The 27,181-nt window shown below is 42.2% G+C and overlaps 1 protein-coding gene across 12 annotated transcripts in view; it reads right to left on the bottom strand.

Moving 5' to 3' along the window:
• The window catches only part of SYNGAP1 (synaptic Ras GTPase activating protein 1), a 456,710-nt gene that overhangs the window by 107,142 nt on the left and 322,387 nt on the right, over nucleotides 1-27,181 (bottom strand). For all 12 annotated transcript variants that reach the window (XM_073561313.1, XM_073561314.1, XM_073561324.1 and 9 more), the window contains one exon: nucleotides 25,900-25,998. In XM_073561313.1, the coding sequence (XP_073417414.1) occupies nucleotides 25,900-25,998 (99 nt within the window). The remainder of the gene's footprint in view (nucleotides 1-25,899; nucleotides 25,999-27,181) is intronic.

A 27,181-nucleotide genomic window follows, 5' to 3' on the forward strand; every position in this document is an offset into this window, starting at 1 on the left:
TAGCTGCCCAGGTGTTTGGTAAGCAGTCTCACTACCTTCCTTCACCAGAGGGAGTTCATCAGACCTCAATGGTGAAGGGAAAAATGAACTCACAACAGTACCTCCCCCTTGAGGAGGGGTCACCGAACCCTCATCCATGCCACCAGGGTGATGTGGGTGAGCCCGATGAAAGGCACGCACCAATCTTTCGGAATGAATATCAGAGGCAGAGACCCAGGAATTATCCTCCTGACCATAACCCTTCCACTTAACCAAATACTGGACTCTCCGTCTAGCCAGACGGGAATCCAGTATCTTCTCTACCTCATATTCCATGTTACCTTCAACCAATATAGGGTCAGGAGGTGCCACCACAGGAACTACTGGTTCAACAAACCTCTTCAACAAGGACTTATGAAACACATTATGAATTTTAAATGTGACAGGAAGAGCCAACCGAAAAGAGACCGGATTAATAATCTCCAAAATCTTGTAAGGTCCAATAAATCTAGGCTTAAACTTAGAAGCCACCTTCATAGCAATATTTTTGATGACAACCAAACCATATCACCCATCTTAAACTGGGGACCAACGGTCCTACGCCGGTTGGAAAACCGCTGGGCCTTTTCCTGGGAGAGAGACAACTTATCCACCACTTGGTCCCAGATCTGGTGCATTCTCTCCACCACAGTGTCAACACCTGGGCAGGCAGAAGGCTCCACCTGCCCTGAAGAAAATCGAGGGTGAAAACCAAAGTTACAAAAAAAAGGTGACATCAAAGTGGCAGAACTAGCTCTATTATTTAAAGCAAATTCGGCCAAGGGCAAAAATTAAACCCAATCATCCTGATCGGCAGAAATAAAACATCTCAAATACGACTCCAAAGTCTGGTTTGTTCTCTCCGTCTGCCCATTGGTCTGAGGGTGAAACGCAGAAGAGAAGGACAACTGAATTCCCAGCTTGGAACAGAAAGTCCTCCAAAATCTAGACACAAACTGAACTCCTCTGTCAGATACAATGTTCTCAGGAATCCCGTGCAAGCGAACCACCTGTTGCAAAAACAAGGGCACCAACTCAGAGGAAGATGGCAACTTAGGGAGTGGTACAAGATGGACCATCTTAGAGAATATATCACAAATCACCCAAATAAGTCATTCTCTGAGAGACAGGCATATCAGAGATAAAATCCATTGAAATATGGGTCCATGGCCTCCTGGGCACCGGCAAAGGCATCAACAAGCCACTAGAGCGAGAACAAGGTTTAGACCGGGAGCAAGTCCCACAGGACTGCACAAAATTCCTGACATCACGAGACAAGGCGGGCCACCAAAAAGACCGACTCACCAAATCTCTAGTACCAAAAATACCTGGATGACCAGCCAATGCGGAGCAATGAACTTCAGACATCACTCTCTTCCTCCACTGGTCAGGAACATACTTTCCACTGGGACAACGCTCAGGTTTGTCCTCCTGAAACTCTTCCAGAGCACGTCTCAAATCGGGCGAGATGGCAGAAAGAACTACCCCCTCGCCTAAGATGGTAGCAGGCTTAGTCACAACAGGAGAATCAGCAAGGAAACTCCTAGAGAGGGCGTCTGCCTTGACATTCTTAGTGCCCGGAAGAAAAGAGACCACAAAATCAAAACGTGTGAAAAACAAGGCCCACCTAGCCTGTCTAGGATTCAAGCGCTTGGCCGACTCCAGGTAAATCAAATTCTTGTGGTCAGTAAGGACCACGACTTGGTGTTTGGCTCCCTCCAACCAATGTCTCCACTCCTCAAATGCCCATTTCATGGCCAACAGTTCCCGATTCCCCACATCATAGTTACGTTCGGATGGGGAGAACTTTCGGGAAAAGAAAGCACAAGGATTCATTTTAGATGTCACAGGATCTTTTTGGGACAACACCGCTCCTGCACCAATCTCAGAAGCATCCACCTCCACCTGAAACAGGAGTGAGACATCAGGTTGCCACAAAACCGGAGCAGAAGTGAATCTTCGCTTCAGCTCCTGAAAGGAAGAAACAGCTTCCGGAGACCAATTCAGCACATCAGCACCCTTCCTAGTCAAATCCGTCAATGGCTTGGCAATACCAGAAAAATTAGCTATAAATTTCCGATAAAAATTAGCAAAACCCAAAAACTTCTGGAGGGCCTTCAAAGAAGTGGGCTGAACCCAATCATAAATGGCCTGTACCTTGGCCGGGTCCATTTCAATAGTTGACGGAGACAAAATAAATCCCAAAAATGAAACCCTCTGTACCCCAAAAAGGCATTTCGATCCCTTGACATACAGGGAATTCTCCCTCAAAATCCGGAACACAGTCCGAACATGTTCCACATGAGAGTCCTAATTCTTGGAGAAGATCAAAATATCATCCAGATAGATAATCAAAAATTTATCCACAAAGTCTCGGAATATATCGTTCATGAAGCACTAGAAGACAGAAGGGGCATTAGTGAGCCCAAAAGGCATCACCAGGTACTCAAAATGTCCCTCCGGAGTATTAAAGGTCATCTTCCATTCATCCCCATGCTTAATGCGAATAAGATTATACGCCCCCTGAGGTCAAGCTTGGTAAACCAGCAAGCACCTTTAACTCTGGAGAATAGATCAGAAATCAGGGGTAACGGATACTGATATTTAACAGTAATTTTGTTGAGGGCACGATAGTCAATACAAGGCCTTAATGAACCATCCTTTTTAGCCACGAAAAAAAAACCAGCACCTAAGGGTGAAGAGGATGGTCTAATATGACCCTTTTCCAATTCCTCCTTAATATAGGATCACATAGCCTCGTGCTCGGGTACAGATAAATTGAAAAGCCGACCCTTGGGGAATTTATACCCCGGGTTCAGCTCAATTGCACAGTCATAACTCCTATGAGGAGGCAAAGACGCAGACTCATTATCACTAAATACATCATAAAAGTCAGCCAAATAGTCAGGAACATCATGCGACTGGGGAGAGGTGGAGAAAACAGGAGCATCACTAAGGGCACACCGAAAACCCCAACTCACCACAGACGAAGATTTCCAATCCAGAACTGGATTATGGATTTGCAACCAGGGAAACCCCAGAACAATGGTATCATGCAAATTATGCAACACCAAAAATCTGCAATTTTCTTGATGGTCTGGGGCGACCCGCATTACCACCTGGGTCCAAAACTGAGGTTTATTCTTCGCCAAAGGAGTAGCCTCAATACCCCTCAAAGGGATAGGCGTCCGCAGAGGTGTCATAGGAAATCCACAACGTTTAGAAAAATCCAAGTCCATCAGGTTCAGATCTGCTCCTGAATCCACAAAAGCCTTGGCGGAAAATATGGACAGGGAGCAGATCAGAGTAATTGCCAGAAGAAACTTAGGTTGAACACCACCCACAGAAAACGTGTGTGCATGTTTCTCTCGTTTAGGGCAGACAGAAATAATATGCGAGGCATCTCCACAAAAAAAACACAGCTTATTACGCCTTCTGAACTCCTGACGTTGCACCCTAGACAAAACTCTATCACATTGCATAGGTTCAGACATTTGTTCAACAGGTGGCAACATCTCTCGTGTAGTTTTACGTTCACGTAAACGCCGATCCACCTGAATGGCTAATGACATAGAATCGTCAAGACCAGAGGGAACAGGAAATCCCACCATAGTATCTTTTACAGTTTCTGACAAACCCTTCTGAAAGAGGGCTGCCAAGGCACCATCATTCCAGGTAGTAAGGACCGCCCACTTTCGGAATTTTTGACAGTACAACTCTGCCGAATCCCGACCCTGGCTTAATGCCAACAGGGTCTTTTCAGCCTGATCAATAGCATTAGGTTCATCATACAACCCCAAGGCTTGAAAGAATGCGTTCACATTATTCAGAATAGGATCATCAGGTTTCAAAGAAAACGCCCAATCCTGGGGATCGCCGCGCAGCAAAGAGATGACAATTTTAACCTGCTGCGCGGAGTTCCCCGACGAGTTAGGCTTCAAGGCAAAAAATAATTTACAATTATTCTTGAAATTCAAGAATTTAGACCGATCCCCAAAAAACACATCAGGAGTAGGAATCTTTGGTTCAGCAGCATGTGAATGAGCAAGATAGGCGGAAATTCCCCGCACTTCAGCAGCGAGCTGCTCCACACGATCAGACAATTGCTTCATCTCCATTGAGAGAAAAATCCCCCCTACGGCCTCAGAGATATAGAGGAAAAAATATGCACACAAAAAAAAAAATTCTGACTTTTTTTCTTTTTTTTACAATTCTCTCCTGCTATTGGGTACCCTAGGATCTGCGGTATGGCTGGTGATTCTGTTATGATGAGTCACCGAAGGAGGAAAAAACAAAATACCAGCTAAGTCCAGAAAAACCAGAGAGGTTGGCAGCTATCGGATTGCAGACCCCTGAACCTATCCACAACTAGCAGTAGCCGTGGGGGGTTCCTACGGTGCCCTAGACCCCTCGATCACAGCCGGAGAGCTACATAGCCTAAATACAGAAAGGGGAAAAACTAAACTGCCCCAGGGCAGACCCCAAAGCAATAGGCAGCCCCCAACATATAATGACAGTGAAGCAAGATGAAAACACTAACACAGATAGAAAGATAGGTTGAGCAAATGATGGGGCCCAAGCTAACTACATAGGACAGGATAGGAAAGCTGCTGTCTGCCATCCGCAAAAACCCTATCAAAATGAGCCAACCGACTGATAGGAAAAACAGGCCCTGAAGTCGCTAGGCTTCAAAAGACTATATCAGCACTCAGGTATATTGTGAAGACAGAGCAAAAGATCAACAGATCAGAGACAAAAATAGAATTCAGCTCACCCCCGGCCGGGGATGGCAGAACTCCCAAAAAACAAGGCAAAACAAAAACAAAACTGAAGAGTACAAAGCAGAGCAGAAAAACTTAGCTTTGAGACGCAGGAATCAGACTGGTCTCCAAGAATCCAGCAGGAAAATCACCAGCCAGGAAGGGCGTCGGCAGCCTTATATCCAGTCCTCAATTCCAGCCACCCAGTTATCATCTAGCTGCCCAGGTGTTTGGTAATCAGTCTCACTACCTTCCTTCACCAGAGGAGGGAGTTCATCAGACCTCAATGGTGAAGGGAAAAATGAAGTCACAACAGTCTCCCATTTTCTTTGTGTATTTTTGTCTCAGGATATCATCCCAGTTAATTGCACAAAGATCTCTCATCCGTTGGAAATTTGCCTTCCTGAAGTTGTGTCCTTTTAACCCCTCTACTACACATCTTATTAAAGGACACCTGAAAACTTATTATTTTGTGATCACTATTACCTAAGTGACCCTCAACCCCTATATTTGACATGCGGTCTGGCCTGTTGGTTAATATTAGGTCTAGCAGTGCCCCCCCCTTGTTGGGTCCTGAAGCAGTTGTGAAAGGTAATTGTCTCTCATAGTTGTCAAAAACCTATTACCTTTGCTGGAACTGCAGGTTTCGGTTCCCCAATGTATTTCAGGGTAGTTGAAGTCCCCCATAATAATGACTTCTCCTTGAGTAGCTGCTTCATCTATTTGCTTGATGAGGATATTTTCTGTTGCTTCCATTATTTTTGGAGACTTATAACAAACCCCTATCAGTAATTTATTATTTTTCCCCCTCCCCTTTTCTCCACCCACAGGGACTACATTTTCGTTAGATTCATATATATTATCACGCAGGATGGGTTTTAAGGATGATTTTACATATAAACACATGCCTCCCCCTCGCTTATTTGTGCGGTCATTTCTGAACAGACTATAGACCTGTAAATTAACCGCCCAGTCATGGCGCTCATCCAGCCATGTCTCAGATATCCCCAACATGTCATAATTATGTTCTAACAACATTAACTCCAATTCCTCCATTTTGTTGGTGAGGCTTCTGGCATTATACATGCACTTTAGCTATCTCTCTAGTCCTCCATAATCCATACAGTATAATGCACTCCCTATAGTTCTCCATAGTCCATACAGTATATTGCACTCCATAGTCCTCAATACAGTTTAATGCATTCCCCATAGTCCATACAGTACAACGCACTCCCCATAGTCTTCCATAAAGTATAATACACTTCCCATAGTTCTCTATATAGTATAATGCACTCCCCATAGCCCTCCTTACAATATAATGCACTCATCATAGTGCTCAATGCAGTAAAATGCACTCCGCATAGTCCTCCATATAGTATAATACACTTCCCATAGTCATCCATATAGTATAATGCACTCATCCTAGTCCTCCAGAGTTCATATAGTAAAATGCACTTCTCATAGTGCTCCATACAGAATAATGCACTCCTCATAGTCCATATAGTAAAATGTGCTCTCCATAGTTGTCCATATAGTATGATGCACTTCCCATGGTTCATATAGTATAATGCACTCTCCGTAGTCTTCCATACAGAATAATGCACCTCATAGTCCTCCATAATCCATACAGTATAACGCACTCCTTATAGTCCTCCATAGTCCATACAATACATTGCAATTCCGATAGTCCTCCATATAGTGTAATATTCTTCCTATAAGCCTCCATATAGCATAATACACTTCCCAAAGTTCTCCACTTTGTATAATGCATTCCCCATAGTTCTCCATACAGAATATTGCACTCCTCATAGTCCATATAGTATAATGCACTCCCTATAGTTGTCCATACAGTATAATGCACTAATCATAGTCCTCCATACAGTAAAATGCACTCCGCCTAATCCTAAATACAGCATAATGCATTCCCCATAGTCCACAGGCTCTTGCCTGGGCCTCACTTTATGTGAAAAAGAATTCTTACCTCCTTAGTTATTTAGTTTCCTTCATCACTGCTATGGATCAAGTGTTTGATGACTCAAATCGTTGTGCTACAGCTGAAAGCAAATTGCATAGCCTATGTCAAGGGTGGCACTCTGTAGCTGAATATACCTCCGAATTCAGCTGCTAGGTGGCAGACACCTCATGGAATTTAGCTGCCAAGAGGAGTCAATTTCGACGAGGATTATCAGAGCCAATTAAGGATGAACTTGCAAGGGTTGAGACCCCTGAAAATTTAGGTGACTTTATTCAGGCGTCCCGAGGAGATAATTTGCATATTCCCAGTGCATTCTGGGATAAGGGAAGAGTCTCCTTGAGCTCAAAGAACACTGGATTTTGGCCGTTGCAGCTGAAAGGAAATCGGTAAATTATGGCACGCTTTTCACCGATTTCACCTCATTAACAGTAAGAACATGGAAGAGGCCAGGAGCCATTTGGTGAGCTGCATTTCTTGCTACATGTTCACAGACTTACCAGTGGAAAAGCCGAGCTTCACATGCCAGAAATGCAAGCTTCTGTCCCTATTGGAGGAAAAGTTGCAAAATCTGGAAGAGAGGTTTGCTACATTGAAAATCATTAAGGAAGGTGAAGAGTTCTTAGACAATGCATTATTATCTCTTCATGTTACAGAAAGAGAAATTTGAATTGGACCTGAAGAAATAGAGGAATGGAAGCATGTGACCCAGAGAAGCAGGAGGATCGGGAGGCAGTCAGCACCCATACTGCTCAGGAACCAGTACCAGGCTCTCACGCAGGAGATCGATGAATTACATCAAGATAAGACTTTGCCCACAAAGAACAACCTTGTACCCCCTCAGAGTCCTCCTGGATGGAGAAAGAAAAATGTTGTGAAGAAACGGAGTTATGGTTATGGGGGATTCCCTGTTGAGAGAAACAGAGGCCACTATCTGCAGACCGGATGTAACTTCAAGAGAAATGTGGTCTTCTAGGTGCAAAAATTCAAGATGTGCCTGACATGTGTAAGGGTTCTACTCAGGTGTGACAGGAGGAAAACAGAAGGCACGTTCCTTTCAAGGTTCATGTGGGTTTATTTGCTTCATAAACCCAGAAGCCCCAGCAAAAGGTAAACAGCCTTTAGAGCAGGCAAAACAAAGCATCAATGTCCATTGCAGGGCTCTGCTCCGCCAGGCTTGTGGGTACACAGGTTGGGTAATGTCCAGCATGCAGGTTAAATTTGGAGTCACACACACACAGGAGGCATTCTCCCTCCCAACACACAGACCATATGCCAAACAGCCTCCATTATATAGGCTGTAACCACACCAAGCAACCAGACCCACCCATCTTTCATAGCTACTCATAACCTAGACCCAGGTGAACCAAACGACATCTTAGTGCTTACGTGCACTAAAGAAAATACTCCAGGTTACATCAGAGAGCAGCCATCTCTTGTGACACATACTGTACCTCCCAATGACTATGCGGCTATTAGCCTCCTTACACGGGATATCAGAACTCTTCAGACCTACAGATGACTACCCATTCCTGCTAATATATGTGGGGACAAATGACACAGCAATAAAGGACCTGGAAACCATCTGCAGTGACTTTGAAAACTTAGGTAAGACAATGAAAGAACTGGGAGCGCAGGTAGTCTTCTCTTCCATCCTCCCACTGGATGGCCATGCAACAAGGAGGTGGAATAAGATTCTACAGGTGAACAACTGGCTACATCGATGGTGCCGTCAGCAAGGATTTGGATTTCTGTATCAAGGAATGAATTACCTATATGATGGACTACTTGCTGGAGATCTGGTGCACCTATCGAAGACTGGAAAACATGTATTTGGAAGTTGTCTTACTACGCTCATCAGGAAAGCTTTAAACTAGAACAATGTGGGAGGTAGGCAAAAGGCCAGAAAAGGCTATTCATATGAAAAATACTATTGAGAATTCTGCTATTAGTAGTGGAAAGAACAAAGACAACAAAATCTAATAAAAATATTGAAGAGAAACCAATCACAAACTAAAATATTTCTATACAAATGCACAACGCATGGGCAACAAACAAGGAGAATTGGAACTACTAACACAGGAAAAAAATAAATGTCATTGGAATCATTGAAACTTGGGACGATACACATGATTGGAATACAAGGCTAGGATACAACTTGTTTGCAAGAAACAAACTTGATAAACAAGGAGGTATCACATTGTATGTTAGGTATGTTAGAAAAGTGTATATCTGCACAGAGGTTGAAACTTCAGGGACTGGGAGTTCTGTGGAAACTGGGTACAAGGAATACAAGGAGAGAACAGAAAGGACACCATTGTAGGCATTCACTACAGGATCAAAACCTACACAAATTCAGAGCTTCCAAGACCAACATAACCAAAGTCCAAAAGAATATATTAAAATATACCTTTTATTGATGACCATAGAAAAACACAATAATCACAGTAATTACAGATGAAGTAGATGAAGTAGTTAGTTAAAGGAGACAAAAATGACACCCGGAACCACTGAAAACAGGCACTGAAAAACACACATTACAGATCCTGAAAATAACTGTCCAGGGGATAGTAATATGGTAAGCAAGCAAACTGCAAGGCTGCCTGTGCAAGCTGAAGGTATGGATGAACTCTTTATGCATCAAATGGCCAAGTTCTCCAAAAAATATGACATAGTGGTCATGGGAGATTTCAACTATCCAGACATTTGTTGGGAATCTCTCTCAGGAAACACTAACAGGTTAAGCAAATTCTTATCCTCTCTTGCTGACTTTATAATCCAAAAGGTAGGGGGGAAACAAGGGGATCTGCTACCTTGGATCTAATCCTTATAACCAGGGAGGAAATGGTTGAGGAGGTAAGAATGGCTGAGACCCTAGGAAGTAGCGACCATGTGATTTTAGAATTTTGGATAACTAGAGGAGGAAGACCCATGAAGACTCAGACTTCAAGGTTAGATTTCAGAAAGGCAGATTTTAACAGACTCAGGAAGAGAATCGGAGGGATCCAATGGCTGGATATCCTTAAGGACAAAAATATCAAGGAAGGATGGGAAATCTTTAAAAATGAGATTCTCAAAGCACAATCATTAACAATTCTGAAAAGAGTGAATAGGAAGCATTTAAGGCAACCAGGATGGATGAACACAGAACTTAAACATGTGCTAAAAAGGAAGAAAGAAATGTTTATTAAATGGAAAGAGGGAGGAATTTTTAAGAGGAATATAATGCTGTCTGCAGAACCTGCAGGGCATGAATCAGATTATCTGAAGTTGACAATGAATTAAGGCTTGCAAGAGACAATAAAAAATGACTTTGGGGATATGTCAAAAGTAAAAGTCAAAGATGCTATAGGATTTTTACAGGATGAAAATGATGAAATGGTGAGAAGGCCGAACTTTTAGATTCCTATTTTGCATGTTTTCTCTCAGAAAGGAAATGTAACATCAACTGATCTTCACTGTTTTATTAAAGGAATACACTATCCATAAACAGAGATATGGTGAGAGAATACTTAGCTAACATAAATGAATTCAAGTCTCCAGGTCCAGATTAATTACACCCTAGAGTACTGGAGATAGCAAGGAAATTTTTGAACCACTCTCCATAATCTTTGAAAATTCTTGGAGAAAAGTCACTGAAGGCTGGAGAAGAGCAAATGTTGTCCCTATCTTCAAAAAGGGGAAGAAGGTGGACCCAGGGATCTATAGGCCGGTGTGTCTGACTTCTATACCAGGAAAGATCTTTGATCAAACTATTAAACAACAAGTATGTAAATACCTGGTTAAGAATGAAGTGATTAACCAGAGTCAGCATAGGTTTGTAATTAGTAAGTCATGTCAGACTAGCTTAATTTTTTTTCTGTGACAGATTCACTGACTGGGTGGATCAGAGAAATGCGGTATAGTATATGCTGACTTCAGCAAAGCATTTGACAAAGTATCTCATATTATCCTTATTGAAAAAATGACTAAGAATGGAATGGACAAGGCAACAGTTAGGTGGATTCATAACTAGCTTAGTGATCGGACCCAAAGAGTGGTCATAAATGGCTGCACATCCAGCTGGAAGAAGGTCTAACGTGGGGTACCACGGGGCTCTGTCCTGGGCCATGTATTGTTCAGCATCTTTATCAATGATTTAGATGTAGGAATTGAGGGTAAACTGATTACATTTGCTAATAACACAAAGCTAGGAGGGATAGCTAATACTAGAGAAGAGAGGATTCAAAAATATATAAATAAACTGGAGCAGTGGGTAGCAACTAACAAAATGTTTTTTAACAAGGAAAAATGCAAAGCACTACATCTGGACAATAAAAATGAAAAAAGCATATAAAGTATAGGAGTAATAGGGCTTATCAACGGCGAAAATGTGAAAAAGACTTGGGTATACTAATAGATCACAGACTGAACATGAGTCAACAGTGTGATGCAACAGCAAAAAGGCAAATACAATTCTAGGATATATTAACAGAAGCATACAGTCTAGATCACACAAAGTCATTATTGACCTCTACTCCTCTTTGGTCAGACCTCATCTGGAATACTATGTCCAGTTTTGAACACCACATTTTAAAAAAAAATCAACTAGAGCAGGTTCAGAGAAGAGCGACCAGAATGGTGACCGGTCCGTAAACCATGTACTATAAGGAACGGTTAAAGGATTTGGGTATGTTTAGCTTGCAAAAAAGACTGAGAGGAGACATAATAGTTGTCTACAAATATCTCAAAGGCTGTCACATTGTAGAAGGATCATCTTTATTCTCATTTGCACAAGGAAAGACTAGAAGCAATAGGATGAAAATGAATGGTAGGAGACAGATTAGATTAGAAAAAACTTTTTGACAGTGATCAATGAGTGGAACAGGCTGCCACGAGAGGTGATTTCTCCTTCAATGGAAGCCTTCAGAGGCTGGACAGGCATCTGTCTGAGGTGATTTAGTGAGTCCTGCTTTGAGCAGGGGGTTGGACCAGATGATCCAGGAGGTCCTTTCCAACTCTACTATTCTATTATTCTATGAACTATGCATCCAAATTGATCAGAGACTCACTGAACGAAGAAAGGAAAGACTGCGAGTTTTGGAAACACCCCTAACTACTCCTTTATTCTATTAAGCCTTAAACGGAATCTGTCACCTATATTTAGTGATATCATGTAAAGATATCACTAAATTGTGCGTCCCATAAGGATTCTAGTCGGGCCTTTGACTCCCCCCGACCCCGCACCTTTGAGGCATAAATACCTTTTTTAGCTTGTTGTGGATGCATGCAAATCGCCGTAGTCCGGTCCGATGGGCGTGGTTTAGGAGTCTTCTCCACCCCACCTCCTCAGCTTGCTTCACGTAATTTTCGTGTGTGAATATCACAGACACCATTGGTTTCCGCGCTTGCGCAATGCAAAGGCCCCCGGCGCCTGCGCAGTATGCTTTGCCCGACTGTGGGCGAAGCATATAATCACTACTGCGCAAGCGCCGGTATTTTCCAGGGCGGCCTATGCCCCGAAAGTCTTCACATGCAGGACACACTTCCGGGGCATAGACCGCGCTGGAAAATACCGGCGCTTGAGCAGTAGCGATTATATGCTTCACCCAGTCGGGCAAAGCATACTGCGGAGGTGCCGGGGACCTTTACATTGCACAAGCGCGGAAACCAACGGTGTCTGTGGTATTCACAGACAAAGATTACGTGAAGCAAGACGAGGAGGTGGGGGAAGACTCCTAAGCCACGCCCATAAGACTGCGACAATTTGCATGCATCCACAAGCTAAAAAAGGTATTTATGCCTCATAGGTGCGGGGTCGGGGGGAGTCAAAGGCCCAACTAGAATCCTTATGGGACGCACAATTTAGTGCTTTCTTTACATGATATCACTAACTATAGGTGACAGATTCCCTTTAAAACACCCACAGGATTTTGAAATGTTCCTGGACCTATGCAAATTGATGTAATCCTTAAACCTCTCTGCAGTAGAAAAGGAGAGGTAACGTACAGAAAATGTATGCCTCTATTGTTGGGGCACTTGACATTTTGCAATCACCTGTCCTAATAAAAGGACCATAGCTTTCACAAATGCCATAACTGAAAACGATTTAGACCTTTTTTGAATTGACAAATCCGGTTATGCAGACCATCTAATCTGTAATGCAGGATAAAGGCAAAGAGTAATCACCATCGTCTCATTTTGTTGTTCCCATACAGGGCATAATTGGGAGCTAAAAAATACAATTCTCTGCCATGGTTGATTCTGGAGCAGGATAACATTTTATGGATTTACAATTTACACTTGATAATAACATAGCAAGTAGGACTAAATCCAAGGCAATCAATATGGAAACTTTGGATGGATCACCTTTACCTTCTAGACCTGTTACTCACAAGACAATTGAACTTGAAATCTGAATTGAATCGAATCATCATGAAGTTGTTAGTTTCCATCTTATTTCCTCTCCAAAATTTCTAGTTATTCTATGGATTCCCTGGTTTTCAGTCCATAATTCATCTATCAACTCGGCATCGAGAACCATTACTTTTCCCTCTGAGTACTGTAAGAACAATTGCCATGCTAATTTATCTGTTCTCAAATTCAAGTATCTGAGATTTCTTATCAGAATGATGATAAACTACCACCTCAGTACCAGCAGTTCAGTGAGGACTGCAGTAAAAAGCCGAACAACTACCTCATCATCTTTACGACTGTCCCATTGAATTGCTTCCTGAAGCGTCCATTCCGTTTTGACAAATTTATATTCTTTCTGAACCGGAATTGAAAGTACTCAAGGAATACCTAGATGAAAATTTTGAAAAAGCTTCATTCAACCTACTTCGTCAGTTGGAGGACCCTTGTTTTTTGTAGAAAAGTACTCAACCCTGCAGCTATGTATTGATTACAGGGAAATAACATTACCATTAAAAATCGCTACCCACTCTCCTTAATTCCTAAGTTGCTGGAAAGACTGTGTTTTGCCAAGATTTTTACCAAACTCGATCTAAGAGGGGCTTATAATCTCATAAGAATTTGCCCAGGAGATGAATGGAAAACCGCTTTAAGAACTAGGTATGGACATTTTGAATGCCTGATTATGACTTATCCTGACTACACTGCTGCTCCGTGTACCGATCTCTGGCTATATCCTGACAACTCTGCCCCTGGTGGTTGCAATATCATTTCTCCAACTCAGGACAGTCCTTAACACAAGGATTGGTATATACATCACATATGATACATTGTGACTGTTGTATATATCACACAAGATACACAGACTACTGCAAACATCACAAATGATACACAAAGTTTGGTTTTGGTGTATACATCACACAGGATCTCCCAATACTCTGCTGTTTACACATAGGATTTACTCTGCTGTATACATAACATAAAATATACTGAGAATCTGCTGATACATCACATAAAATACACTGTCACTTTGTTGTATAGATCATATAGGACACAGACTCTGCTGTATAAAAACAGTAACATAGGATATACCAAGTCTCAGCTGTATATAGACCTTGCTGTATGCATCAAACAGGATGCACTGAGACTGGTGTTTACATCACATACAATGGATACGGAAAGTATTCCGACCCATTTAAATTTTTCATTCTTTGTTTCATTGGATCCATTTGGTAAATTCAAAAAAGTTCATTTTTTTCTCATTAATGTACACTCTACACCCCATCTTGACTGAAAAAAAACAGAAATGTAGAAATTTTTGCAAATTTATTAAAAAAGAAACTGAAATATCACATGGTCATATGTATTCAGACACTTTGCTCAGACCTTCATATTTAAGTCACATGCTCTCCATTTCCTTGTGATCCTCCTTGAGATGGTTCTTCTCCTTCATTGAAGTTCAGCTGTGGTTAAACTGATAGGATTTGATTTGTAAAGGCACACATCTGTCTATATAAGACCTCACAGCTCACAGTGCATGTCAGACCAAATGAGAATCACAGGGTCAAAGGAAATGGCCAAAGAGCTTAGAGACAGAATTGTGGCAAGGCACACATCTGGCCAAGATTACAAAAAAATTTCTGCAGTACTCAAGGTTCCTAATAGTGACCTCCATATTCCTTAAATGGAAGAAGATTGGGACCACCAGAAGTGTTCCTAGACCTGAACATCCAGCCAAACTGAGCAATCGTGGGAGAAGAGCCCCAAGATCACTGTGACTGAGCTCCACAGATGCAGTAGGGAGATGGGAGAGTTTCACAAAGTTAACTATCACTGCAGACCTCCACCAGTCGGGTCTTTATGGCAGAGTGGTATGACGGAGCCTCTCCTCAGTGCAAGACATATGAAAGCCCACATAGAGTTTGGTAACACACATGGAGGTCTCCCAGATTATGAGGAATAAGATTCTCTGGACCGATGAGATGAAGATAGACCTTTTTGGTGATAATTCTAAGCAGAATACGTGGAGAAAACCAAGCACTGCTCATCACCTGCCCAATACAATTCCAACAGTGAAACACGGTGCTGGCAGCATCATGCTATGGGGGTGTTTTTCAGCTGCAGGGACAGGATGACTGATTGCAATTGAAGGAAACATGAATGCAGCCAATTACAGAGATATCCTGGATGAAAACCTCTTTCAGAGTGCTCTGGACCTCAGACTTCACCGAAGGTTCACCTTCCAATGACAATGACCCTAAGCACACAGCTAAAATAACAAAAGTAGTGGCTTCAGAACTCTGTGACCATTCTTGACTGGCCCAGCCAGAGCCCTGACATAAACCCAATTCAGAATCTCTGGAGAGACCTGAAAATGGCTGTTCTCCAACGTTCACCCTCCAACCTGACGGAACTGGAGAGGATCTGCAAGGAAAAATGGCAGAAGATTCCCAAATCCAGGTGTGAAAAACTTGTTGCATCATTCCCAAGAAGACTCATGGCTGTACTAGTTCAAAAGAGTGCTTCTACTCAATGCTGAACAAAGGGTCTGATTACTTATGACCATGTGATGTTTCAGTTCTTTTTTAATAAATTAACAAAAAATTCTACATTTGTTTTTTTTCAGTCAAGATGGGGTGTAGAGCAGGGCTGTGGAGTCGGAGTCGTGGAGTCGGTGCTCATTTTGGTGGAGTCGGTATAAAATTGACCGACTCCGACTCCTAAAATATATAATAAATTGGGTACAGTAGTTCAGTGCAGAATGTGCTGAATATTTTTTCATAGGAATTTGGGAAAGTTATGAAATGTCCTATAAATGACTGTTCTATTCCTGATCTAAGGCTACATTCACACACAGCGTTTTTTGAGGATACGTTTTTCAGTTGCAAAAGCAGATCAGCTTTTTAAAAAACCGCATCACCTGAAAGGTTTTTGAGCTCATAATGTTTTCAATAGCAGAAGCAGATTAGAAATCTGCTCTATATATCCATTTATCCATATCTGTCTATCCATATCATATCTGTACCAAAAAGAATGAAAGCCGGATAGCACACAGACTAACACTCCTTTTTTTTTAGCACCAGTCAGGTACACCTCATAGCTGCCCAAAAGGACGCCCAGGACAGGCATTGCTTGTCTTCACTAACACATCAATTGATAGTTGGAATAAATAGACTGCATTCATCACATCTTAAGGTGCAGGCTTTATTTTCAAGTGTAGGGGTGTGAAGTATGAGGTTCTGCAGCAGCTGAGGTGTGCAGTATGAAATTCTGCGGAACAGTATGAGGTTCTGCCCCCTCCTAGGTTTGATCCTGGCTACGCCCATAGTGTGAATGTAGCCTGAGGATCTAGGCCGAGATAAGTCATAGTGTGTGTGTGTGTGTATGTGTGTGTGTATATATATACACACACACACACACACACACACACACACACATACAGTATATATATATATATATATATATATATATATATATATATATATATACACAGACCAAAAGTTTGTTTGTTTGCACACACCTACATCTTCTCAATCAAAGCGTTTTCTTTATTTTCATGACTATGAAAATTGTAGATTCACTCTGAAGGCATCAAAACTATGAATTAGCACATGTGGAATTATATAATTAACAAAAAAGTGTGAAACGGAAAATATGTCTTATATTCTAGTTCTTCAAAGTAGCCACCTTTTGCTTTGATTTCTGCTTTGCACACTCTTGGCATTCTCTTGTTTGGCTTCAAGAGGTAGTCACCGGAAATGGTTTTCACTTCACAGGTGTGCCCTGTCAAGTTTAATAAGAGGGATTTCTTGCCATATAAATGAGGTTGGGACCATCAGTTGTGTTGTGCAGAAGTCTGGTGGATACACAGGTGATAGTCCTACTGAATAGACTGTTAGAATTTATATTATGGCAAGAAAAAAGCAGTTAAGAAAAACGAGTGGCCATCATTACTTTAAGAAATGAAGGTCAGTCAGTCCGAAAAATTGGGAAAACTTTGAAAGTGTCCCCAAGTGCATTGGCAAAAACCATCAAGCGCTACAAAGAAACTGGCTCACATGAGGACCGCCCCAGGAAAGGAAGACCAAGAGTCACCTCTGCTGCGGAGGATAAGTTCATCCTAGTCACCAGCCTCAGAAATCACAGGTTAACAGCAGCTCAGATTAGAGACCAGGTCAATGCCACACAGAGTTCTAGCAGCAGACACATCTCTACAACAACTGTTAAGAGGAGACTTTGTGCAGCAGGCCTTCATGGTAAAATAGCTGCTAGGAAACCACTGCTAAGGACAGGCAACAAGCAGAAGAGACTTGTTTGGGCTAAAGAACACAAGGAATGGACATTAGACCAGTGGAAATCTGTGCTTTAGTCTGATGAGTCCAAATTTGAGATCTTTGGTTCCAACCACGTCTTTATGCGACGCAGAAAAGGTGAACGGATTCCTGGTTCCCACCGTGAAGCATGGAGGAGGTGTGATGGTGTGGGGGGTGCTTTGCTGGTGACACTGTTGGGGATTTATTCAAAATTGAAGGCATACTGAACCAGCATGGCTACCACAGTATCTTGCAGCGGCATGCTATTCCATCCGGTTTGTGTTTAGTTGGACCATCATTTATTTTTCAACAGGACAATGGCCTCAAACACACCTCCAGGCTGTGTAAGGGCTATTTGACCAAGAAGGAGAGTGATGGGGAGCTACGCCAGATGACCTGGCCTCCACACCAGACCTGAACCCAATCGAGATGGTTTGGGGTGAGCTGGACCGCAGAGTGAAGGCAAAAGGGCCAACAAGTGCTAAGCATCTCTGGGAACTCCTTCAAGACTGTTGGAAGACCATTTCCAGTGACTACCTCTTGAAGCTCATCAAGAGAATGCCAAGTGTGCAAAGCAGTAATCAACGCAAAAGGTGGCTACTTTGAAGAACCTAGAATATAAGACATATTTTCAGTTGTTTCACACTTTTTTGTTAATTATATAATTCCACATGTGTTAATTCATAGTTTTGATGCCTTCAGAGTGAATCTACAATTTTCATAGTCATGAAAATAAAGAAAACTCTTTGAATGAGAAGGTGTGTCCAAACTTTGGTCTGTACCGTATGTATGTAATCGATATTATACAGTGTATTACACATTTACAATTTATTACAGTTTTTTGTGTTCTAAAGTTGTATTCCGATAAATATATATTATGTTCTATCTAAATATCTTGATTATTGTATCATAGAAATGATTAAATGTCTGATGTTCACATTGTACTACAATACATTTTTCACTTAAAAATAAGCAATATATGTGGGAGTCGGAGTCGGTGTAAGGGAAATTGAGGAGTCGGAGTCGCAGGTTTGGCTTACCGACTCCACAGCAGAGTGTACATTATAGAGAAAAAAATGAACTTTTTTGAATTTACCAAATGGCTGAAATGAAACAAAGAGTGAAAAATTTAAAGGGGTCTGAATACTTTCCATACCAACTGTAGAATATACAGAGTCTATGCGGTATATACATCACATAGGATACATTAAGACTCTGTTGCACACATCCCATAGAATGCACTGAGACTGCTGTATATACATTACATAGGAAAAACTGAAACCGCTGTATACATCATAGGATACAGTGAGACTGCTGATACATCATACAAGATATACTGGTTCTCCACTGTATACATCATATAGGATACACTAATACTCTTTATATCATGGTTCTATCACTGGCTGCTATTATAGAGAAGAGCATTATAATAAGACCCTGGCATAATGGAAAATGTTGTGTTCAATAAGAGAACAATATCAGAGGGGACAAAGGAATCAAGATTGCAGAAACCCAGATATGGCACATAAATTAAAACCAGTAAAGACATACCCCCAAAACATCTGCATTATTGTTTAATTATCATCTATATTGTTAACTAATAAAAATAACTGGAGTGCTGCTTTAACTGTACCATTCAAGTTCATGTACTATGTGTTGCAAGGTTTATAGTTTGTATCTGGAATTACAATGAAGTGAAACTGGCTTTGTTTTCTTAAGAGATAAGCCACCACTGGATATGTCTGACAGCAGCTACTATATTATTTTAGACTATAAAGCCCGTTACACAGCGAGATCGGGTCGTATCGTGGTCAGAATCGCTGGTGCATCACTAAATGTAACATTATTCTTAGACCCACTTTGTACCCCTAAATTTTGGGGGGAAATGGGGGTGCGTCTTATAGTCTGAAAATAGCTTACCGGGGGAACGGTGGCAGAAGTTGGGGAAAACTGTGGGCAATGTTTAGGTCCTGGGCTGGGAGGAGGGGGTGTTCGGAGGTACGACGCTGAAGGGTGATGCTGTGAATCCCAGGCTGGAAGGAGGGGTGTGTTAGGTGGTGCAGGGGCTGCATCTTCATTTTTTGAAAACCCAAACCCCACCCAATTCCATGGTTTCAATGTAATAGACTCTGGGAAAATGCCTGCCAAAGGTTGCGCATGCGCATATTGAGATCTGGCCCCCAGCGGCCATTTTCCCAAATCTTTGGGGGAAATGAGAATGAGTCTTATAGTCTAAATGTAGCTTATCAGGGGGGTGGCAGCTGGAGTTGGGGCGATGCTGCAAGTCCCAGGTTGGAAGCAGGGGTGTGTTTCATTTTACCGAAGTCCACCGTACTGAAACAGTGCAAGTGCGGGAGCTCCAGGCTTTCAAAAAAATGTCAGCGGAGCTATCACACCGCCGAACACTCCCAACTAGCCTGAGATAGGACTCGCAACATCACCCTGCTGTGTTTTCACCTCCTGTGACCCCCGCTCCACCACTGCCACCACCTCCCCGCCAGTAAGCTGAACTTGGACTGCAAGATGGACCCCCATTTGACACATTACGTTTTTTTCCCCTATTTCCTCCTGAAAATTTGGGGTGCATCTCATGGTCAGGTGCGTCTTATAGTCCAAAAAAACGGCAATTCTCCTCTTCCCGCTGAAAACATGCAAGTTTGGCCATAATGATGGTGGATATATATGGGGAGTGGATGGTAAGAAGTCAGCAAAACAACTGTCTAGAGTATAAAAAACCTTTAGCAAATAGACTTTTATGTACATGTTCGGGCTACTCCTCAGTGACAACAGATTCATCCGACAAGCTACAACTTCAGATAACCAATATGGACAGAGAAGATAGCAGACAAGACTCCGTATTTTTCACCTGCTAACCAAGCAGTTGCCAGAGAGTCCCAATCTACAGTTAACCACTAAAGCAAAGTGCAAATATCTTTTGCACATAATTCTAATACAAGAGAACATTTGACAGTACAGAAATAGTAATGGTCTATAGTCCACATTGTTAATTTGTATAATTAGATTACAATTATATTTCACCTCCATATAAAGAGCCCTTAATGGGACTTTTCATTACAAATAAGCAGTCCAGAAGGAATTTCCTTTCTAAAGAAAAAAAATAAAGAATTTAATTCCTGCATCAATTAAATATAAGTTGGTCACCTTCAAATAACTTTGACGTCCTGGTCTGTAAATGCCATGGAGCCCAAATGCCCTCCTTTCTACATGACTCTCACACTGATAAATATGCTGCTGAAAATATTCGATGTAAAAAAAATACTTTTAATAAAAATCACAGACAGTTTGCCACTTTGCTGCTATTTGGAGCAAGTCCCTTGAGAGGAATCTCTCAGACCAACTCTGATGGGCACTGGTTACTCTAGTCTACATTGCATTTTTGACAGCACTAGTACATGGAAAAAATACTTAATGGAACTAAATAATTCTTTTGATCCTCAAAATATTTATAATAAGGTTATTCTGGCACTCATATGGGTAAATGCTTTTAAAACCTTTGCAGATTAACGTATTTTCCGAATTATAAGACGCACTATTTTTCCTCCAAATTTGGAAGGAAAATGGGGGTGCGTCCTATAATCCGAAGGTAGCTTACTGGGTAGCAGCAACGGTGGAGTGGGGTCATAGGAGGCAGGGTTGCTGCTTCAGGAGGCCGCCTGCGACAACAGGAGTGGGAAGATGCTGTGGTGCATGTGCTCTCAGAAAATGTCAGCTTTGGTCAGCGGAGCCCCTTTTTTCATTGGTTTCCCTGAGGTGGGCTTTGGGAAAATGGCTGCTGGAAGCGGCGCATGCACAGATTGAGATCTTTAGTGACTAGCTCTTGGGAGACGAGATCTCGTCTCACAAGACCTCAATCTGCTCACGGGCCGCCATTTTCCCGAAGCACACAGAAGGTAAACCAATGAGAAAAAGGGACTCCACTCACCAGTGCTGACATCTTCGGAGAGCACAGGAACCGCATTGCCCCACTACTGCCACCGCCGGCCTCCTGAAGCAGCAACCCTGCCTCCTGTGACTATAATCCACCGCTGGCCTCCTAAAGCAGCGACCACGCTCTATCGCCGCCATTCCCAGTAAGCTATTAAAACAGACTATAAGGCTGGTTTCACACTTGCGTTTTTTTGCGCAAAAAAAGCATGCGTTTTTTTTCCCTATCTTTTACATGGGTGCGCATAAACATGCATTTGTACGCGTTTGTATACGCATGCGCTTTGTAGTGTGCGCTCGGGCGCACAAAATGCATCGTTGCATTTTTTGTGCGTCCGACTTGCCCCCCAAAAATGCATGCGCACGCAATGCGTTTTTTTACACCCAAACACCCATTATAGTCTATGGGTGCGCATACATGCGCATGGAAATGCGCACGTATGCACAAAAAAACGCACCTAAACCCGCAAAAAACGCACACAAACGCATGATGCGTTTTTATGCGTGTTTGCACTGCGCACGGTGTGCAGCGCAAAAAAACGCAAGTGTGAAAGTAGCCTAAGATGTCCAAGCTGTCAATCAAGGAGTACCCTTGCCCTCACTCCGCCCTCAGCAACCAGAATGCCTTTAAGCTGGCAATCCATGCACTCCTGCGGAAGATAATGAGACAATCCCTTTGGTGGTCTATATTCACAATTTTTTCTTGTTTTAAGTCAATGACATGGGGTTCTGCCTTAGGTGCAGATTTCCTTATTAGGCCGGGGTCACACTAACCGACGCAAAATAAGGTCCGTAGTTTACAGGCGTAATACGGATGAATGACCCCTAAATAGTGATCCGTATGTCATCCGTAAGCAAGGTGTCATCGCGTATTTTGCGCATGTAAGCATCCGTATAGCGAGATTTTCTCGCCGCCTTGCAAAATGGACATATAATGGAGCCCTATAACAGGGTTTCTAACAGAAACGAAATAATAGATATAGACACACATATACTGTATGTATATATATATATATATATATATATATATATATATATATATATATATATATATATATATATATATATATACATACACACACAAGTCATTGAGACAAACATATATATATATTTATATTTCACAGAGTTCTTCATAGCAGAATAGCCGCTAAATTGCTGGCTTCAAATCCTTCCCCAACCCGACGTGAAATGTCACCTTACAATCAAATGGTGACATTAACCCTTTGTTAGATTAACCCATTCGCCACCACTATAGGGCAATGGGAATCCCACGCATTTTGTAACAACGAATTAACCCCTTAAAATAACAACTACAACTCCCAAATTTTGTACACAAACCCTCATCTAATTATTAGTCAGGGACATATAAAAAAACATGAAATGAAATGCTTTACTGAATGTAAACCATGTGTCATTTCATGTCGGGTTGGGGAAGGATTTGATAGAAGCCGGCAATTTAATTAGCGGCTATTCTGCTATGAAGAACTCTGTGAAATATAAATATATATATGTTTGTCACAATGACATGTATATATATATATATATACATATATATATATATATATATATATATATATATATATATATATGTATTCTATGTGTCTATATCTATTCTTTTATTTCTTTATTAAACCTGTCAGTGTGAGTTTACTGTATAGTGCACTGAATTGCCGGCTTTTCTAAAAGACACCGGGTGCGTATTTCTCGCAGGTCACATGTGTGGTCCGTGTGTAATCCTTATTTTTTGCGCACCCATAGACTTGCATTGGCGTGCTACGGGCATAGTACGCTGACAATTGCAGCATGCTGCGATTGGCACGGACCGTAGAATACGCCCGAGAAATATACGGATGTTGGGAGCAAACCCTTAGAGAATCATTTGTCCGTGTCTAATGCGTGCTTTTAACGCCTCTCTCGGCCGTATTCCTCACCAGTGTGACGCAAGCCTTAGATCTGTGTCACATTCTACTTGCACCCTTCATTGTTGCCCAAATAGCATGAAAATTACATTTTGGATTTGATAAAGGAAAGATATATATATCTTTGTACCATGTTTGAAAGTAGATAGAAAATAAAAGCTTGCAATTTATTACCATCTTTTCATTTAGCCATTAATAGGTATTAACAACTGAAGACTCTCAAAATGAAATATTTGAGATATGAACATGTTCTGCACATACTTTATATGCATATAGGTATAATTTACATCTTGAAACATGATGAAAACTGTACTGTAGTGTCCACCACAGTCCACTATTTTTGCAAAAATGTCAGCATATTTGTAATTAACAGTCAGATTATTAATTAATAGATAAGAATCCTCTTGTGCCGTGATCTGCCAACCAGCCTCAAATAAGAAATTAGAACAAATCAGAATACTGTAACACAGCAGCATCCAGTCACTCACTGTGCAGGGGAACTGGAGTATGGTACCATTCAAGTAAACACAGTAAAGGAGCCATAGCATCAACTGAACATTAATTAGAGAACATCTTCTCCCTGGTGGTCTAGTAGCTAGCATTCGAGAGTGCCATGATAACGGGTACAGTAAAATGTTTAGTTCTACAAACTGTGAATCAATTAGAGCACATTTTCTCCCTGGTGGTCCAATGGCTAGGATTCAGTTATTAGAGATGTAAAAATGTATCAGAATGATGGGTACAATAAGACAAACCGTATTTTTCGGACACACCAGTCCATAAGACACCCCAAATTTTGGGGTGGAATATAGAAAAAAAAAGATTTTATAAAGATGGGGGGTCAATCTCATCCGAATTTAAGGTGTCTTATCTGAGGGCTGGCAGTGGTAGAGCAGGGTCACAGGAGGCAGAATTGGGGCAATGCTGCAGTTCCGGGGTATCCCAGCAGTGCGATGCTGCAGGTCCGGTGTCAGCGGTGAGGCAGAGCAGAGTGCGTTGCATAGAGCAGGGTCCCTTCCTCTGGATGCCAGCAGCAGAAATGTGATGATGCTGCGGCCCAGTGTCCACAGTAAGCAGAGCAGAGTTCATCAATGGTTTCTCGGCAGTCATTTTCCTGAAGCCAAGATCTCAATCTGCGCACATGCGGCCTCCGGCGGCCATTTTCCTGAAGCCAAGGGCCGCCGAGGCGCACGCACGCCCTCCGGAGGCTATTTTCCTGAAGTCCACAGCCTCAGGAAAATGGAGCGCGAGAGGCCCAGTCGATATGTCAATCTGCACACGCCCTGCCTCCGGCGGCCCATGGCTTCAGGAAGATGGCCGCAGAGAAACCAATGATGCACTCCACACTGCTCACCGCTGCCACCGAGCTTTAGCATCGCCACACCTGCCACCATTGATTCTTTAAGGAAGGGACACTGTTACACCACTGCCACAAATCCCCCCCCCGATAAGCCTGCATTCCAACTATAAGACGCACCCCCCATTTTTTTGGGGAAAAAGTGTGTCTTATAGTCCGAAAAATACAGTATATTTCTAACAAATGGCCAACAATTAGAGCATACGTAATCCCTGGTGATCTAGTGGTCAGAATTCAGTTACCAGAGGTGCAAAACACTGAAGTACGAGAATAATGGGTATGTGAGAGGTTTAGTTGTACTATTTGGTTACCAACTAGAGCACATTTTCTTCCTGGTGGTGTAGTAGCTTGGATTTATTTATAAGAAATGTAAAACACTGGAGTGTCAGGATAATGGATATGCTTAGATGTTCAGCTCTACCAACAGGACACTTATTACAAAACATCTCCCTGGTGATCTAGTGGCTAGAATTGGGTCACAATAGATTTATAACAAACGGGTCACCTGGCCACCAACTAGAGTACATCTTCTCCTTTGTGATCCTGTAGCTAGGATTCAGTCATAATAGGTGTAAAACAATAGAGTGCAAGGCTAATTGGTATCGTAAGAAGTTTAATTCTTCCAAATGGATACCAATTAGAGCACATTTTTTTAATGATGGTCAGGATTTGATCCTAAGAGGTTTAAAACACTGGAATATCAGGAAAACGCACATGGTGAGATGTTTAATTCTACCAATAGGACATCAATTACAGCAAAACGTATACCTGGTGGCATAATGGCTAGGATTCAGTCAAAAAAAGGTGTGAAACACTAAAGTATCAGAATAATGAATACGGCGAGAGGTTTAGCTTTACCGACTGGGCACCAATTAGAGCAACTCTTCTCCCTGGTGGTCTAATGGCTAGGATTTGGTTATAAGAAGTGTAAAACATTGGAGTATCAGGATAACAGGTATGGTGAGATGTTTAGTTCTACCATGTGGGCACCAATTAGAGCACATCTTATGTGTGGTGGTCTAGTGGCTAGGATGCAGTCAGAAGAGGTGTAAAACACTACCAGGATAATGGTGCCATGAAACTTTTAGTTCTACTGTCCTCTCACAACTCATCCCTAATGCTCTGGTGCATACTGGTAAACGTCTCTATATAATGGATACTTCAGTATAATAAGGCGCACTATGAGTCTTGACGTCATGACCACCATTATCCGAGTCCATACCTTGTTGGGCTTCACCGCTCTCTGGAGGTTCTCTATCCATTTGTCCCTTTCAGCAGCCGAGCGGCAGGCAAAGCACTTAGTACCCGATGCGGTGGTCACCTAAAAAGATAGCAAAAACATTGTAGTTTTTTCTTACAATTTCTCTTAGTTGACCCTGCAGTCGCTTGAATGTTGATATACTGCAACACTTAGGCTACTTTCAGATTTATGTTGGGAGGCGCAGCGCAGGGCCGCCGCTATCCTCCGCCCCCGGCCGTGCCTCCTCCGGCCGAGCGCACAAAAATGCAACATGGCGCGCTTTTGTGCGCTCGGTGCAGCGCCAAAAGGGCGCAAGCGCCAGTAAAAGTGTACCAGCACACGACCAGCGTACCCAACGCTAACTATAGGGTACGCTGATCGCATGCAGCGTCATGCGATCAGAGGAGGAGCCGCGGCCGGGGCGGAGCTTAGAGGCAGCCCTGCGCTGCGCCTTCGAACGCAAATCTGAACGTAGCCTTAGAGGGGTTGTCTGTGGAATAAAAAATGGTCATAAAATGATCAAGTTCCTTTAAGAAAATAAAAGGACCAATATTTATCTCGCAGATTGCACGCAGTGCCCGTTACAATGCTGTCCGGTACACACGAGGTCTCTACTTTTTGCTCCAGCATCATTAATGCAACAGGAGATAGAGCATGGTGGCATCACTGGAATGGGCTCAGCTGGGTATCAGTGAGGTGACTGGTGCTTATTTTGATTTTTTTTTTTTTTCTTAAGGTATGTGGGAATTTTGTGAAAATGTTTTAGTCCAGAGACAATCTCTATAAATGCAGTTTATTATGGAGGTCGGTGTACAACTAACATAAGGGCCCAATAGGCTCCATATGAGCACAAAGTTGACACACTTGAGGACTATCATTAGGATACTGAATGGCATGAAAATACATTGCAACCCCAAACATTGGCTATTTCCTCTATCATCTGCTCAAATGCAGCAATCACCACTGACTATGTAATCTATCATTTGGAAACCTCTTGGATTGTCGTCAATTGAGCCAAGGGTTCGTAATGTACAGCTGGTAGCCAATGCATGTGGTGCAGGCACAACTCATGTGCATGCTTCATCCCAGCAAAGTACGGAACATTTATTACCTTTTTGCAAGGTAGACAGGGCCATACATATGCAGCAAATGATGTCAAGGGGTTAAATGGGACCACCACAGGAGAATAAAAATGTGTCTTAGCCATGTCATATGCAGATGTAGACCACCTTGTATCAGTACATGTGCCCTCCAGAGTGAGACA

This window comes from Dendrobates tinctorius, unplaced genomic scaffold (genome assembly GCF_039654945.1).
Source record: "Dendrobates tinctorius isolate UK_male_01 unplaced genomic scaffold, ASM3965494v1 ptg000315l, whole genome shotgun sequence".
NCBI classification, from domain to species: Eukaryota; Metazoa; Chordata; class Amphibia; order Anura; family Dendrobatidae; genus Dendrobates; species Dendrobates tinctorius.